The sequence below is a fragment of the Globicephala melas genome, chromosome 1, assembly GCF_963455315.2.
Source record: "Globicephala melas chromosome 1, mGloMel1.2, whole genome shotgun sequence".
Lineage (NCBI taxonomy): Eukaryota > Metazoa > Chordata > Mammalia > Artiodactyla > Delphinidae > Globicephala > Globicephala melas.
The window spans coordinates 60958284-60972551 of NC_083314.1; the positions used below are offsets into that span (position 1 = coordinate 60958284).

Below are 14268 nucleotides of genomic sequence, written 5' to 3' on the forward strand. Positions count from 1 at the left end.
AAAGTTCACTCTGGCTGTTGGTGGAGAAGAGATACAGCCTGAGTGGATGTGAGGAAACCAGTTAAGAGGTTACTGCATTAGTCCAGGTGAGAAAGACAGTTGTGGGAAGTTTCTGTTAACTTGTATAGTAGAGGTTATCTTTAGGTAATATAAGCCTATAATGTAGAAGTCCCCAGTACTTTAAAAGATGTCATCCTGCTGAACAAAAAGGCATGTAAAAGCTCAGGATTTAATTCATTTGGATACACTGTCATTAGAACATTTCTGCTCAGAGAACTTATTGCAAAGCTACATTGATGACGGTCTATCATCATGCAGCTTCTGCCAAACCTATGCAATATCTGACCTTTTATATAACATCCCTACTCATATGACTAAAAGGCATATCACACTTTACATGGCCAAAAAAATAAAGGACCTTTTGATTTCTGCCTCTGAACTAGTTTACCCTAGTAAATGGCACCATCATTTACCCAGGCATTGATGGCAAAAATATGGGAGTTATCCTATATTCTCATCTCTTTCTGTCATATGCCGTAACATATGTACATTAATTACCAACTTAAATATAATATTCAATGTAATTCTATGGAAATTATTCTGTAAGATTAAATAAAATATGAATTTGGCTACAAACTCTCTGGTGATATTTACATTCATATAGCCTTACCAAAAACAGATTATTTCATTAGAGGGCAGTTTTAAACAGTAGTAAAATATATTATAATATAGTGCTATAATTGTTTTATACCTTAATTCTTCTTTACTGATAATACCTCTACAATAAATGTATAAAGATAAAGCACGCATAATTTCTTAGTTCTCAAATTCATTTACTAATTCATTCATTCATTCTCAAGAACAGAAAAATCTATAGCAAATATCTGTCAACTCAGGTCTATAAAGAATAGTAAGATCAGATGTACAGAAGTTTTCTAATTTGTTTCGAAATTAGTTTCTGAATAATTCTCTAAGAAGACAGTTAAAATTAGATCTATTTCACACTAAATAGGTACTTCCTCAATATTTCATTTCCCCGATACTGTTGACCTATGAGTCATCCTACATATGTAAACTTTTAGCCAACTAAAGCTTACGGCTATAGTGCTAAGTTATTCTTTTTTAATTTTTTAAAAATATTTGTAAAATCTACTTCATCAGCCTCCGCTCAAGGCTTCAAGGTGGATTCTATACCTCTCCTACTTCAAAAGTGCAAGTGGAAGTGGAAGCTACTTTCCCTTCTGATTGGTGGCTTTGGAGCTTATCTCTGCATTCATAATTGTATTCCTTAAAGTTAAAGCTATCAGGAGTTTAACTACCAGATAAGTGAGACACAAAATCAAGTATCATTATTATAGCAATGCAGTAATACAGAACATTACTATGTTCAAATAACTTTTTCTAAATTAGCCACTAGGTAATATGCTAACCTCACATCCACAGTTCTACACAATTTTATGATAGCTAGAATTAAAAAAAGGATCGATATGATATCCATTATAATACCATTATAGGAAGAGATTCCAAAGTTGGCATAAAGGGCCAAAGGTAGAAATTAGCTTATACAGAAAATAATTTGTATAGGCCAAGGAGGCCCTTTGTGCATAATACCACCTAAGGTAATTCAGCCCACAAAATACTGACTATCAGACCGTAATCAAAATGAAATGCTTTGAAAAAGTGAGAGAGAGCTTGGTTTATGCATTGCCATAAAACTATGGATGGATGGGCATAGCGCATCTCCTGTTGCACGCACCCTGTTGCTCGTCAAGTGACATGGATCCGAGCTGTTTGTTAACCACAGAAGAAGGAGAATCTGAAACAAAAATGAGATTTCAACTTAAAAGTAAGCAGCAGAAAACTGCACAGCAATGTTATGATCATCTCTAAGCTTAAGAAACAAATGTATAAGGTTGGGGAATAGAAGTAAGTACTGTGGTGTGTTTCCCAAGCAGTGAGTAAGCAGGGCCATGTGCTTAAGATATGTTATTCCAGGCAAGCGTTTAGCAACTTTGAGAATGAGTTGAGAAAATATTCTTCTACTTCCATGCATATACCTTTTATCAAATTCATTTAGCACAGGCACAAGGTGCAAGGTAGATAAAATAGAAACAGTGTATCTCCCTCGCTAAAGGGAAGACTCCTTGTTCTTCTCAAACCCTCTCTCCAGCTCCTCAAGATGGCTTTCATTTTGGATTGGAGGATTCAGAGCCTGAAATAAGATGTTCACTACACTTAGCTAGATGTTATGTTGAGCTGAAAAAAGAGCTCCAGTGAAGATTTATGACAAAGAAAATAGTTTATAAGAGAAATATTCAATGAAGTAATTACCATTACAGAAACATAGATGACTTTTAAAACTCTGTGGTATGTTGTGCATGTTAAAACTGTACTGTGAAGGCTTAGGTTTCTTTAGGTGCCCGGTGAGAAAAGGAAAAGAGAGGCAACGAGAAGGCTTATGGTCTGGGCTTCATGCTTTCCACCTTGGCTTCAAACAGAACATTTTATTTTTATCCTTTGGATTTCTATGTACAATAATTTGTTTTATAAATAAATGGATTCTGTTGCTTGAAAAACACTGGTATAACAAAAGGCAGCATGATAAAATGGAAAAGCACCGGTCTAGAGTTATTCAGTGTTGATTCCAACCCTGGTTTGACAATAATTAGCTATGTGACAGAGGACAAGTCCCATTTTTAGATCCAACACTCTCCTTCCTTCCTGGTCATCCTAGGGACCTGGTAACTAAGAAAGGCACTGGGGAACAGAAGGAGGTGGCTACTATTCCTGGCTTGGGTTCTAGTGTGCTAGTGAAGCTACAGGAAGAGGGAAAATGTGGATAGCAAGCATAGCTCTCTACTAACTGTAAGAATAATTCCTAGTTTCTAACAGCCTATGCTCTGTTCATAGCAAATGCTGTTAATAAAAAAAAACTCTGCACTTTTGACTGATCGGTTTCTATTCATAGTGGCACATTATTCCCCCAAATGTAAATATTTTGATTTAAGAGTGTCCTTAACTCAATAGCTAAGAGTTTCTTAAATATCCTTGATTCTTAGCAATTTTATACTACTTGACTGCTTCAATCTGTACACTTTAAAAAGTCTGAATCCTGCTACTGGGACTACTGGTATCAATCTTAAATTGTCTACCTTCTGAGATAACCAGTGTGCTCACAGATTTTTGTATTACTAGATTTTGATAAAGCATGATCATTATTTAAATAATAGCTTTTACTTAAAGTATCCTTACTTATCACCTCTTCATCAGAATATTCAGCTCAACAAATCTGTATTACACAAAAAAGAAAGCAGGAATGATAGTATTTTAATCGGTTCCCTAATCTAGCTATGCTTTGCTTTGCTTTTCTAAGACTTCTCAAATATCCATCTCAGAATTAGACACAACATTCCTATCTATGTTCTTTTTGAAGAGCAGATGAGTCAGTCTTTAGAGACAAACAAAATTATATTCTTTAAGAAAAACAATAAAAATGTGACTCACAGTGAAATAAATATTGGAAAATCTTCCTAGAAAGCCTCTTATGAAATATTTTTTATCCCTTTGGATTTGTTATACATTTCATTATACTCTCATTAAGAACCCTCAGAAAAGTAACAACTCTCCAAGCAATCTTTTTTCAAATATTTAATATTTTCATGAATATTATGGAACGTACAAATCTTATTAAAGTGCATGTTATGTAAGCTTTTAAATAAAACACATTGAGAAAGGATCTGGAATGCTATCATCTCCACAAAATTGTGTGTTTTCAAACTCTTGAAGTATTTAAAATATTAACAAAGTTTAGGTGAAGACAGAAAGATATTAAGCTAAAAGGGCTTCCGTTTTGGTTTTACAGTCTGTCACAGATATCGTGTATATCTGGGGAGTTGTCGTTCTTTCCATGTTGAAGACCAATCTTTAAGAAGAAATCCTTCTTGATCATTGCTTCCATTCTATTTTTAATTTTGGGTACCATGCAACTGTTTTTGGAAGGATTACTTTCCTGTCACATAAAACATTTGAAGTAAAATGTTTCTATATCACTAGATATTCAGAAATACAATACCCATATCTTCCAACTTACAGAAATATTTCCAAATGTTAACACAATAATCATCAGAATATCTAATATTAAAAAGACAAACAAGTATTAGTTCAATGCTGATTGCTTCAGTGTTTGCATACTCTATTCCATCTTTCTGTGAAATGTCTTCTAGAAAGCACTATCACAAAATAAAAATCTGACCATATGGTCCAATGATAATTTATTACAAAATGCAATACAGTTGGTCAGCCTATTGGAAATATCTTAGATTATTATTATTTTTAAAGTAGAGATAAACTTTAAGCAAAAGCTCCTTCAGTCTAAGCTCAAGGTGTCTCATGGTTAATTACTGTGTATCTCCAAAAATTTCGTGTTTTAGTTTTGAGAAAATTCTTTAGCCCCTTAACATCTGAACTTTTTCAACTGTAGAAAAAAATAAGGAATTATAATCTAAGTAACAAGAACTCTTTAGTCAGACTCCCTGGGTTCAAATCTGGCTTTCCTACTCAGTAATACTGTAACCGTGGGCAAGTTATTTAACGTCTCTAAGTCTCAGTTTCTCCATCTGTAGAATGGGGATAATTACAATATCTACCACATACTGTTCTTGCGAAGATTTAATGAGATAATCCATGTAAACTACTTAGACAGCATATATGTTATTACTTGCTTGTTTTTCAGAAACATGGTGTTGAATGAAAAATGATGATAGGAGGCTGTTCTGAAAAACATGGAGCATGGTCCCGCATTTAAAGTGCCAAGAGACCCATCACTGTTTTGCTCAGGACCCTATCATTCAAAGTAGTTAAGAAGTACTTGCAGAACTATGTCAACATTACATCTGATTTACTAACTGCTTATGTTATTATAATCACTAAAAACCTGGGTCAAACGCATCGGTTTGAGAAGAGCTACGTGTAACTGACATCACGGACACTGTGGGGACCTGGATGTTGTATAGAACCTGCTTGCACAGGACAGGGTAAGTGCTGATTTTTTCCAATATGGCTCAGTTTTGAAAAGCCCTTTAAAATATTCACCAATGTTTTATACCCTTTAAGGGGTATAAAATTTACTTTTTTCTTTTCCAATCGGCAAAACCGTGCCATAAAGTGAAAAAACAGTTCCTACCTGACACCCTCTCTAGGCTGGCTCCATGCTCCAGTGGGGCTCTGTGGTGGTTGGGCCAGTACCAGCAGACTCCACAGGGTGTTGTCACTCTGAGCAGGAGCCAGCAACCAAAGACTTCAGGGGACCTGAAATGGAAAAAAAGAGTTGGGTTTAAAATCAGCCATATGTTGAATGCCTCTGCCATAGCTGTTTACGGCATTCATCTGATAAACATACATACAGCTCATTCAAAACCCTGAACGCGGGCTTCCCTGGTGGCGCAGTGGTTGAGAGTCCGCCTGCCGATGCAGGGGACGTGGGTTTGTGCCCCGGTCCGGGAAGATTCCACATGCCGTGGAGCGGCTGGGCCCGTGAGCCATGGCCGCTGAGCCTGCGTGTCCGGAGCCTGTGCTCCGCAACGGAGAGGCCACAACAGTGAGAGGCCCGTGCGTACTGGAAAAAAAAAAAAAAAAAAACCACCCTGAATGCTATCAACCTTACATGGCCATAAAATGAGGACATCTTGAGGTAGTAAGTTAAAGTCACTATAATTAAGATAGTCCATTACTATGTGTACTGTTCTACTTAGGAGTATAAAAACTTTATACAGTATTCTCCATCCCATTCTTATGCCATCTCTATAAATTATGGCAGGCCACGCTACTTAAATAAATCAATAATTGGGAAACTGAGGCATAAAGCAGCCAAACGACCTGCCCAAGGTCATTTGTCATAGGGCCAGGGACAAGAACTCAGTCAGTCTAACACCCAGGCAGTGATCTGATGAAGGCAAATTCATCTCATTATGATTAAAAAAAAAAAAAAATGGAAGACTAGAAATGAGTTGTATTTCCTAAAAGCCTAGAAAAAAGTACACTTTTTAAAAAAAACTAAACTGAAAATATTTTAAAAATATATATACACTGACTTTGAAAAATAAAAGTTTGGAAATTAGCTATGAATAATTATCATTTACAGGTGTCAAAAATTCTTTCAGAGGAGTGGTTTTCAAAGTGTGCTTCAGAGAGCAGAGGTGGCTTGGGGGTGGCAAGAAGGACAAGGAGTTGGGTTGTCATTTCTTAACTCTCTTTATGTTCAATCACAACAGTGTCACTTTTATGTATTTTATATTAGAACTTCTCCATGAAATTCTGATTTCACAGCTGAAAAGAAGGGGGGGAAACCATTGTTTAAACATACCTTAACATCTATCTTATTTAGCTCATTTTAAATAGCACTTGGCGCCTTGGAATGATGTTTTAGTTTCCAACTGCCAAGAAATATTGCCATCACGCGCCTTCCCATTTGATCTCATTAAAATGTAGATTATTTCTATAAAATGGCTTGATGGCTTGATCCCATTTTCCTACAGAAATTAGGTATTAGGCAGATTCATCTTACACTTAGCCTTTCACAAAATATTCTCATGAGTCCTATATTTTGAAAAGAGAATGAAGTATTTATCAGACAATGTAATCATTCAGAAATTCTACACTTGTTAAAATTTCTTGGTTTCCAAATCACATTAATGGCTCCTTTGAATATCTTATACCTAAAAGGCTTCAATAGGTGAGAAAATGACAGAAGTATCATTTATTGACAGTATCATCACTTGCTGACACTGTGAAGACAACATCATATAATGGGAAAACGTTTTATGAGAATTGCAGTCTTCTAGTGTTAAAAAGTTAAAATCTAGAATGTTAATTCTGTGCTATTCTATATTGATGATTTTAGTAGTAACATCTAGCATGAGTGAATGGATCAATTAATGTCCATAATATACATACACAAAATTGTATTCATACATCATGAAGTATAAGAAAATGTTTTGCTAATTGTTATTCAAATAAAACCTATCTCCCTGTTGAATTTCATAAATTTAATTCCTATTCTGTATTTTTATAATTTGAATGTTTTGAAATGAAGAATTTTGCATTAAGTCAACTCATCTTTCCTCACATCCAAAATTTACTAAATGGACAAAATATATATACTATATTAGTTGCCCTTTGTAACAAACTAACAATACATTATTTAACTGTTGTTAAAGTTTTTAATTACCAAATAGTGTTCCTAACATATGAGGATAGAATAAGATAAAAGTAACACTAACAAATGAACCCAGGCCATGTTACAGGTTAGACTTACTAAGGGTCTCATATGAATGCTATGTTAAAAGCGTATGACATAGATGACGTATTTCACCTTGTAGGTGAAGGGAGCAACATACACTGAGTGACAGCACTAAGGGCCTCTAATATTGGTCCACGTGGGCAGCCTCAGCAGCCCAAGTAAGTTGTTTAATAACAAAATTAAGATAACATGTTTCTCAACTTCAAAACTGGCAAGGCATCTAACTTAACTTTGGCTTTTTAAAATATACTGGTTATCAAACTAGGCACTATTTAATAAGAATGATGCTTAGAGTTGGGAAAAGAGCATCTTATTTTACAAAGACCATATAATCACACTAAACCTTTCTGATTCTATAAAGAACTTGCTTTGATTCAAATTGATAAACTAGATATAAAGGCTGAGTGTCAATATTTTCCTAATGTCCACAATGTACATTTCCCTACTGATAATGTAGACAGTCTTGCTTTATACTCAAATTCACTTTAATACTTGGTTTGTTATCTGCTAAATTTCAGTATTTAAAAAATATTTATACATGTAGGGATGCTTCCTTCTTATTGTTTTATATGTTGTATATTTTTACTTTTAAAACCCCTGAGCTAGAGTTTTATACACAGCACAAAATCATAGCAAAATTTTTATCATTAAATGTCACAACTGTAATCTAATCAAACTTTCTTGTGAGTTTTAAGTATAGGAAAAGATTTCCCTATAGTAAGAGAGAAAAAAAAAAAAAACCGACAGAGAGAGAGAGACATCTTCTTTGCTTGACTGATATTCTCTCTATTAATATAACACTAAGTTAAAAATCAGGTCCATAATTTGTTCCAAACATCACACCTATATTGCAGTTATTTAAATCTATTTTATTTCACCATGGTATTATATAATATGCTTTTATTATCACAGCACTTAGTGGAACAGATATTTATAAACTGGAGGTTGTCCAGTTCTACCAATAAACAGATTAATTCCAAGTAATTTAATCAGAGTTCTCAAAGTGACTAATTCCCAACTCATCACTCCTTAGGGTGCCAAAACAAAGTGTATCGAAGTAGTATAATCTCGTTAGTATGACAGCACCTACTATAGTACCTACAGTACAGGATACATAGTATCTACTATCCATCTTGAAAGAATTAAGTTGACAGATTATTTTATGTGATATCTTTCACTAATTCTTTCAACGAATGTTTATTGAGCATCATGAGCTTTTTGGCCATAAAAAAAAACCTGAGCCACTAAAATACTCAATGAAAAAGAGAGTGACACAGATTATTACTGTCTTATCAGAGTTTTATCACATAAAAACAGGAACATAAAACTGGAATATTTTTGTTGCCCTGTATACCAGAAAGTTGATTATGTGTAGGAGGAATAAGTAAGCAAATATTGAAAATTTTCAAATAATTACAGAAGGGGATGATTGAGTCAGCATGCTAGAACAGCCAAACAACATTATAATTCTAAAATCTATCATTACTAGGTTTATATGGGAATAGAAATACTGGTTAACTTTCAAAGCAAAAAAAAAAAAAGAAGAGGAGCTAGGAGCCATAAGTACAGTTATCATCTCAGCACATAGGAAATTTCAACAGAACTATCAATGCAGGCTCTAAGTTCACTAGATTATCACATAGTATCTCATTAGCCATAAAAGTAATAAATATTTGCCCTTCTCTAAAACTACAAATAAAATAATGGACTATTTTATATTTGTCTCTCTAGCAAGTGCTGCTGCCAATCTGTCCCTCTAGCATGTGATGGTAAACTTCACCATATGCAAGAAACGGAGGGAGAAGCTGCAAGCGCATCAGCTTTCTTTGGAAGGGGAAAAGGGAAGCATCTTATTACACAGCAGCAGTGTTAAAAAACCAACTCTACGAGCTGCTTAAGGACACTGGACATTAATAACCTGAAGCCTGAGGGTCCTGTGAAGAGCCCTCACGAGAAGACTGATCAGAAGTGGAAGGCTGTTGCTGGGTACGCACAGCTAGCTCCTGCTGCCTCTGCTGCTCAGCCTTCTTAAGCCTCAGTTGTTGCAGGCGCTTACGGAGCAAAGCTATCTCAGGCCCCCTTAGAAATTCTGACACAGATAGGAAAAGAAAGGTGAAAAGATAGTAATAAAACAGAACATAGTAAGAATCTGATTATACATTAAAGACAGAAGGGTATAAATAAAACACATGTCTCATAGAGGAATACTAAAAACAAATTACTCAAAAAATTACTGATCATTAAATTATGAAAAACTATACATACTTACACACCCAAATGCTTCTATTTAACTATGATGAATTAGACACATAGAGTTCTCTAAGAGTATTTAAGTAATTAAACGGAATGAAAGTAAAGTCTTCCATAAGCAAAAGTGAACACTGCTTTCCTAATTGCATCTCTTTTTACAATACTAAGAAAAATTGAAAACTATCAGTTACCTCATTTACTCTATATACAAAAACTACTAATTTCAATCAAATAATAATTAAGATTATGAAAAAGTTATGCATTTGGAAATAACTCTTGAAATTTATTAGTAGACAGCCCTTTAAAAAGTAAAAGTTTTATATTTTTCAGCTAAAATGTTTCTTTTTATGTTGGAATTATCATTTACTTTTTCTTTTGAGCTGAAAAATATTTATATAATCTTTAACATTTTCTTAAACTTTATCTGAGGCAGTGGTCACAGATAAAAAATAAAAATAGTATAACATGAAATTCTGCAGAGAATACTGAGTACCTACTAGGTATGAGGCATTGTTTTAGGCTCTGGGGATAAATAAAACATTGAACAAAAAAATAGTCCCTACTCATTTGTTCTGAGAGGAAAACAGACATCACTGCACACATACACACACATATATAATATACATGTATGCATTTATCTGTGTCAAGTAGGGATAATTGCTATGAAGTAAATTGGGCAGGGTAAGGTCAGGGTGATGAAGATTGTGGGGGAGTGGTGGTTGTTTTATGTATGGTCATAAGGGAAGGCTTCTCCTCCTAAGATGATTTTTGAACGAAGACCTCAAGGATGTGAGGGAGTAAACCACATGGATATCTGGAGGAAGAGTGTTCCAGGCAAAGGAAAGAGCAAACACTAATGTTCAGAGGGGGAAGTATATCTGGATGTGGGATATATACTACAGGTAACGGCAGAAAAATTTGCTGATAGTTTAGATGCAGAGTGATCCCAAAGTTTTTGGTGTAGATAACAGGAAAAATGGAGTTGCCGTTTATTGTGACGGGAAGAATAGAGAAGGAACAAGTAGTATTAGAGGGAAGAAAAAAACTAACAGATATCCGAGTGGAGAAACTGAGTAGGGACTCACTGTAGTAGTCTAGAATTCACCAGTAAATGTGGATGTCACTGATGATGTTACTTTACGCCACATTAAGAGAGTAAGTGATAATAAAGAAGTCTAAGAACTAAATTCTGGGACACTTCAGTGTTTAAGAGAAGGAAGAACAGGAAGAGTAAGGAGAATCCAGTGAGGAGGCTGGAGAACTGAGTGAGCCAAGTTTTGTAAGCTCAGTGATGAAAGTGTGTCAAGAAGGATAAAGTAAGCAGCTGTGTCTGCTGATACAATGAAAAAGATACTGACCGAGAACTAACCACAATGAAGACTTTGACAAGAGCCGTTTCAGTGAAGTCACAGGGGACAAAACCTGGCTGGAACAGGTTCAAGAGAAAGGGGAAGTAAAGAAGTAGAGGGACAAAGCATATATACTTTTTCTAGAAGTTTTGCTGCCAGTGGGGAACAGAGAAATCGGCTGATTGTTGGTGGGAGAACAGAATCAAGGGAGGTTTGTTTGTCTTAGTTTGGGAGATAATTCATATGTTTGTATGCTGATGGACAATGTTTAATTGGGAGGAGGAAGAAAGATAATGAATGAGAAGTGGGCAAATGCGGGAATGATGTCCTTGAGTAGACCAAAGGAGGTGAATTACAGTGGATAAGAGGAGGAATTGGCTTTAGATAGGTGCAGAAAAATGTCATCCACTCTAACCAAAGAGGAGGCAGAGTATATGAGTAGAGATTAGTTGTAGATTTGACGGAGGGAGCACATGGAATTTCTCTCACTGACACTGAGAGCAAATTATACAAACTACCAAATAACTTTCAGCCTCTTTTATATAGATTATAAGAGTGTAAAATTTGGTTTGTTGTTTCAGAATCAATCATGCCAGAGACACTAACCTCTTATTACCATGTCCCCTATTTATAAAGAATTTTATTCAATTGGCAGTTAAGGTTTAACAATTCAAGTGTCATCATAGTCTCTCATTGCTAGTTCCTCCTAGAAAATTCTCCAGTACCAAGTAGGATAGTATTCATTAACAAATAAATTGTGACGCTCAATAGTATAATGCCTTCTTTTTAGGTATATACATATCCCATAGTTACTGTCAGCATAGTAGTAACACTTTTAGCAACATAAAATAAAGCATTATTATGCAGCCATAAAGTTTGTCATTTTATACTTCAAAAGAAATTACCATAAAGAGAGAGATTACAGATATGTCAAGTTTTGCTAAGAAAACTGGAAAAAAAAAATCACAAAAAATTCACCCAACTTCATGGTTGTTTCAAACCCTCTCTCTTGCACTGCCAAATGTTTTATGTCTCCATCCTAGACCCACTAGGTGATGTAGCAAATCAATAGCAGGCTCTAAATATAAGCAGTGGTGCTCTGTAACTTGGAAAATTAAGATTTAGTTACCAAAAAAAAAAAAAGATTTAGTTATGATAATGTCATGAACCATTAATTCAATGCTCCCAGTGCTTTTCAAAGAAGAATTTGTTTGCTTATTTGAAGGCTGGTTGTATGTCTCCCCAGCCAAGTTTAAAAAAAAAAAAAAAAAATTGAGGCTAGGGAAAGAAGTCATCACACAGCTAACTAGGAAAGGCAAATATTGAATTAAAAATTCCAAGCAGAAATACCCGTCTAAACAAATAGTTCTGCTAGCAGTTTGAAGTATTAAAGGCACATAAGACACATACACATTACATCTTTTTAAAAATGTATAAACAAACATATATAATTTGTAATATGAATAAATGCTTGGAGAACTAATTTTTGTTAACATTAGCCAAAATCGAAAGTGAATACACTGAATACCTTTGGGTTGAATTTTAAAAACAATAACAAAACAATCCTCAATAATGAGTCAGGAACTGCTAATGGGAAATTTGTACTTTCATCTCCTGAAACTACTAACCTTGCTCTTCTTGTTTTTTTCTGAAAGACTCTAGGCTAGTCTCCCTAATGACAATTCCCACTGATGGAAAAGAACAATAAACAATAGTTGAGCCAACAAAGGTCCATTTGGTTCTAACCTCAAATCCTGCCTCTCTTCCAATACATAGGGTCTTTTGTCCTGGACACTGGATTATTTTTATATCTAATTTGGTGGTACTTTATCTGCTTGCTATCAACTGTCCCCCACTCCCAACTTGCTCCTTTGTCCAGGTGATCCTTGTGTTTTTTTTCTCCTAGAACTGGTCACTCCTTTACTGACTTCCAAGTTCCTCTGATCTCTTCTTTAGTTTCCCCAAAGTGGAAGTCACTAGCCTAATATTTCCACTTGTTTCTAATCTCTAAATTGCCTATATCTCATCTGACTAGATCCTGATCCCCTTTAAGGAAACTATAAACTGAATATCTGGGCTTTGAAAGGTTTGTTTTGCTATGCCATACAACAAAGTTCTTACTTCCCCAGGAATTTTTCTACAGAGCTCAATTCAGCTATAACAATTATGAAAGGACCTAAATAAATGTATAAACCTGAGCAGACACAGTAATTTGTAAATAAGCAGGAACCCACACATAAGCCATGAAACACTATCTTTAAAAAATTCAATTCTCATGGTCTGAGTGGTCCATTAATTAGAAACACATGGATCCTTTAGGTGACTCACTTCTCAAGGTGAGCCCCCAAAACTGAGTTTTGTATGTACTGATATCCCCACCCAATCCAAAGAAACCACCTTCTCTTTCTTAGATTAAAGTAAGACCAAAGGAGGCAATTAAACTATAACACACTGGAATGAATGCCTCATTTAACAGTCTCTCATTATAAGAAGCTCCTTACCATGGAAAAAAATTACAGATAACACACAAAATGAAGACATTTCTAGACTTAGTTTAAGAAACAACTAAAAGTGATGTCTGATAGGCATTACCAAGAAAGAAAAAAATATTTTATAGTTACTTTGAAATATTTTTTATAAATAAAACTATGAAGATTTCATTTTAACCTATATAGTTTCAGCTCACAGTCATACCTATCTGGTTTTTAAATAGATAATCTTATAAACATATTTTCAAAGGTACAGTCTTTTGTTAAATATTCAAAAAAAGAACATGTATGACATAAGAATCAAAATGTTAGATTCTGGGTTATATATATATATAGAATGTAGTTTCAAATGGTCTGCGTGAATGAAAATAAAATTCAAGAATATGAAGGGTGAAGATGTCCAAATTGTAAAAAAAAGATCTACCAACTGACTTCAAAGTCCACTTCAGTATATTTTATCTTCCTAATTCAGCTACTATACCCAAAGCCAACTCTGTGGCCCCCTCTAGATACACTATTCTTCAGGTATGCATTTTATATATTAACCTCACTGTGGCTCCATTTCTTCTTCCTACCCATATTTCTGTCTTGATTTTATCATTTATCAAAATGATTTTTTAAAAGTATTTCCAGGGGCTTCCCTGGTGGCGCAGTGGTTGAGAGTCTGCCTGCCGATGCAGGGGACACGGGTTCGTGCCCCGGTCTGGGAGGATCCCACACGCCGCGGAGCGGCTGGGCCCGTGAGTCATGGCCGCTGAGCCTGCGCGTCCAGAGCCTGTGCTCCGCAACGGGAGAGGCCACAACAGTGAGAGGCCCGCGTACCGCAAAAAAAAAAAAAAAAAAAAAAATGTATTTCCATAAGTTATCATAAAATATTTCTGGA

General features: G+C 35.1%; 1 protein-coding gene across 5 annotated transcripts in view; it reads right to left on the reverse strand.

Annotated features, from left to right (window-relative positions):
• Positions 1–14268, reverse strand: part of DCAF6 (DDB1 and CUL4 associated factor 6) — a 173967-nt gene that overhangs the window by 63467 nt on the left and 96232 nt on the right. For 3 of the 5 annotated variants that reach the window (XM_030875551.3, XM_060296767.2, XM_030875562.2), the window contains 2 exons: positions 9216–9386; positions 1757–1816 (listed from right to left, as the gene is read on the reverse strand). The exons of 1 other annotated variant lie outside the window; for it this stretch is intronic. In XM_030875551.3, coding sequence (XP_030731411.1) covers positions 1757–1816; positions 9216–9386 — 231 coding nt within the window. The remainder of the gene's footprint in view (positions 1–1756; positions 1817–9215; positions 9387–14268) is intronic. One more of the 5 variants, XM_030875554.3, reaches the window with a different exon arrangement.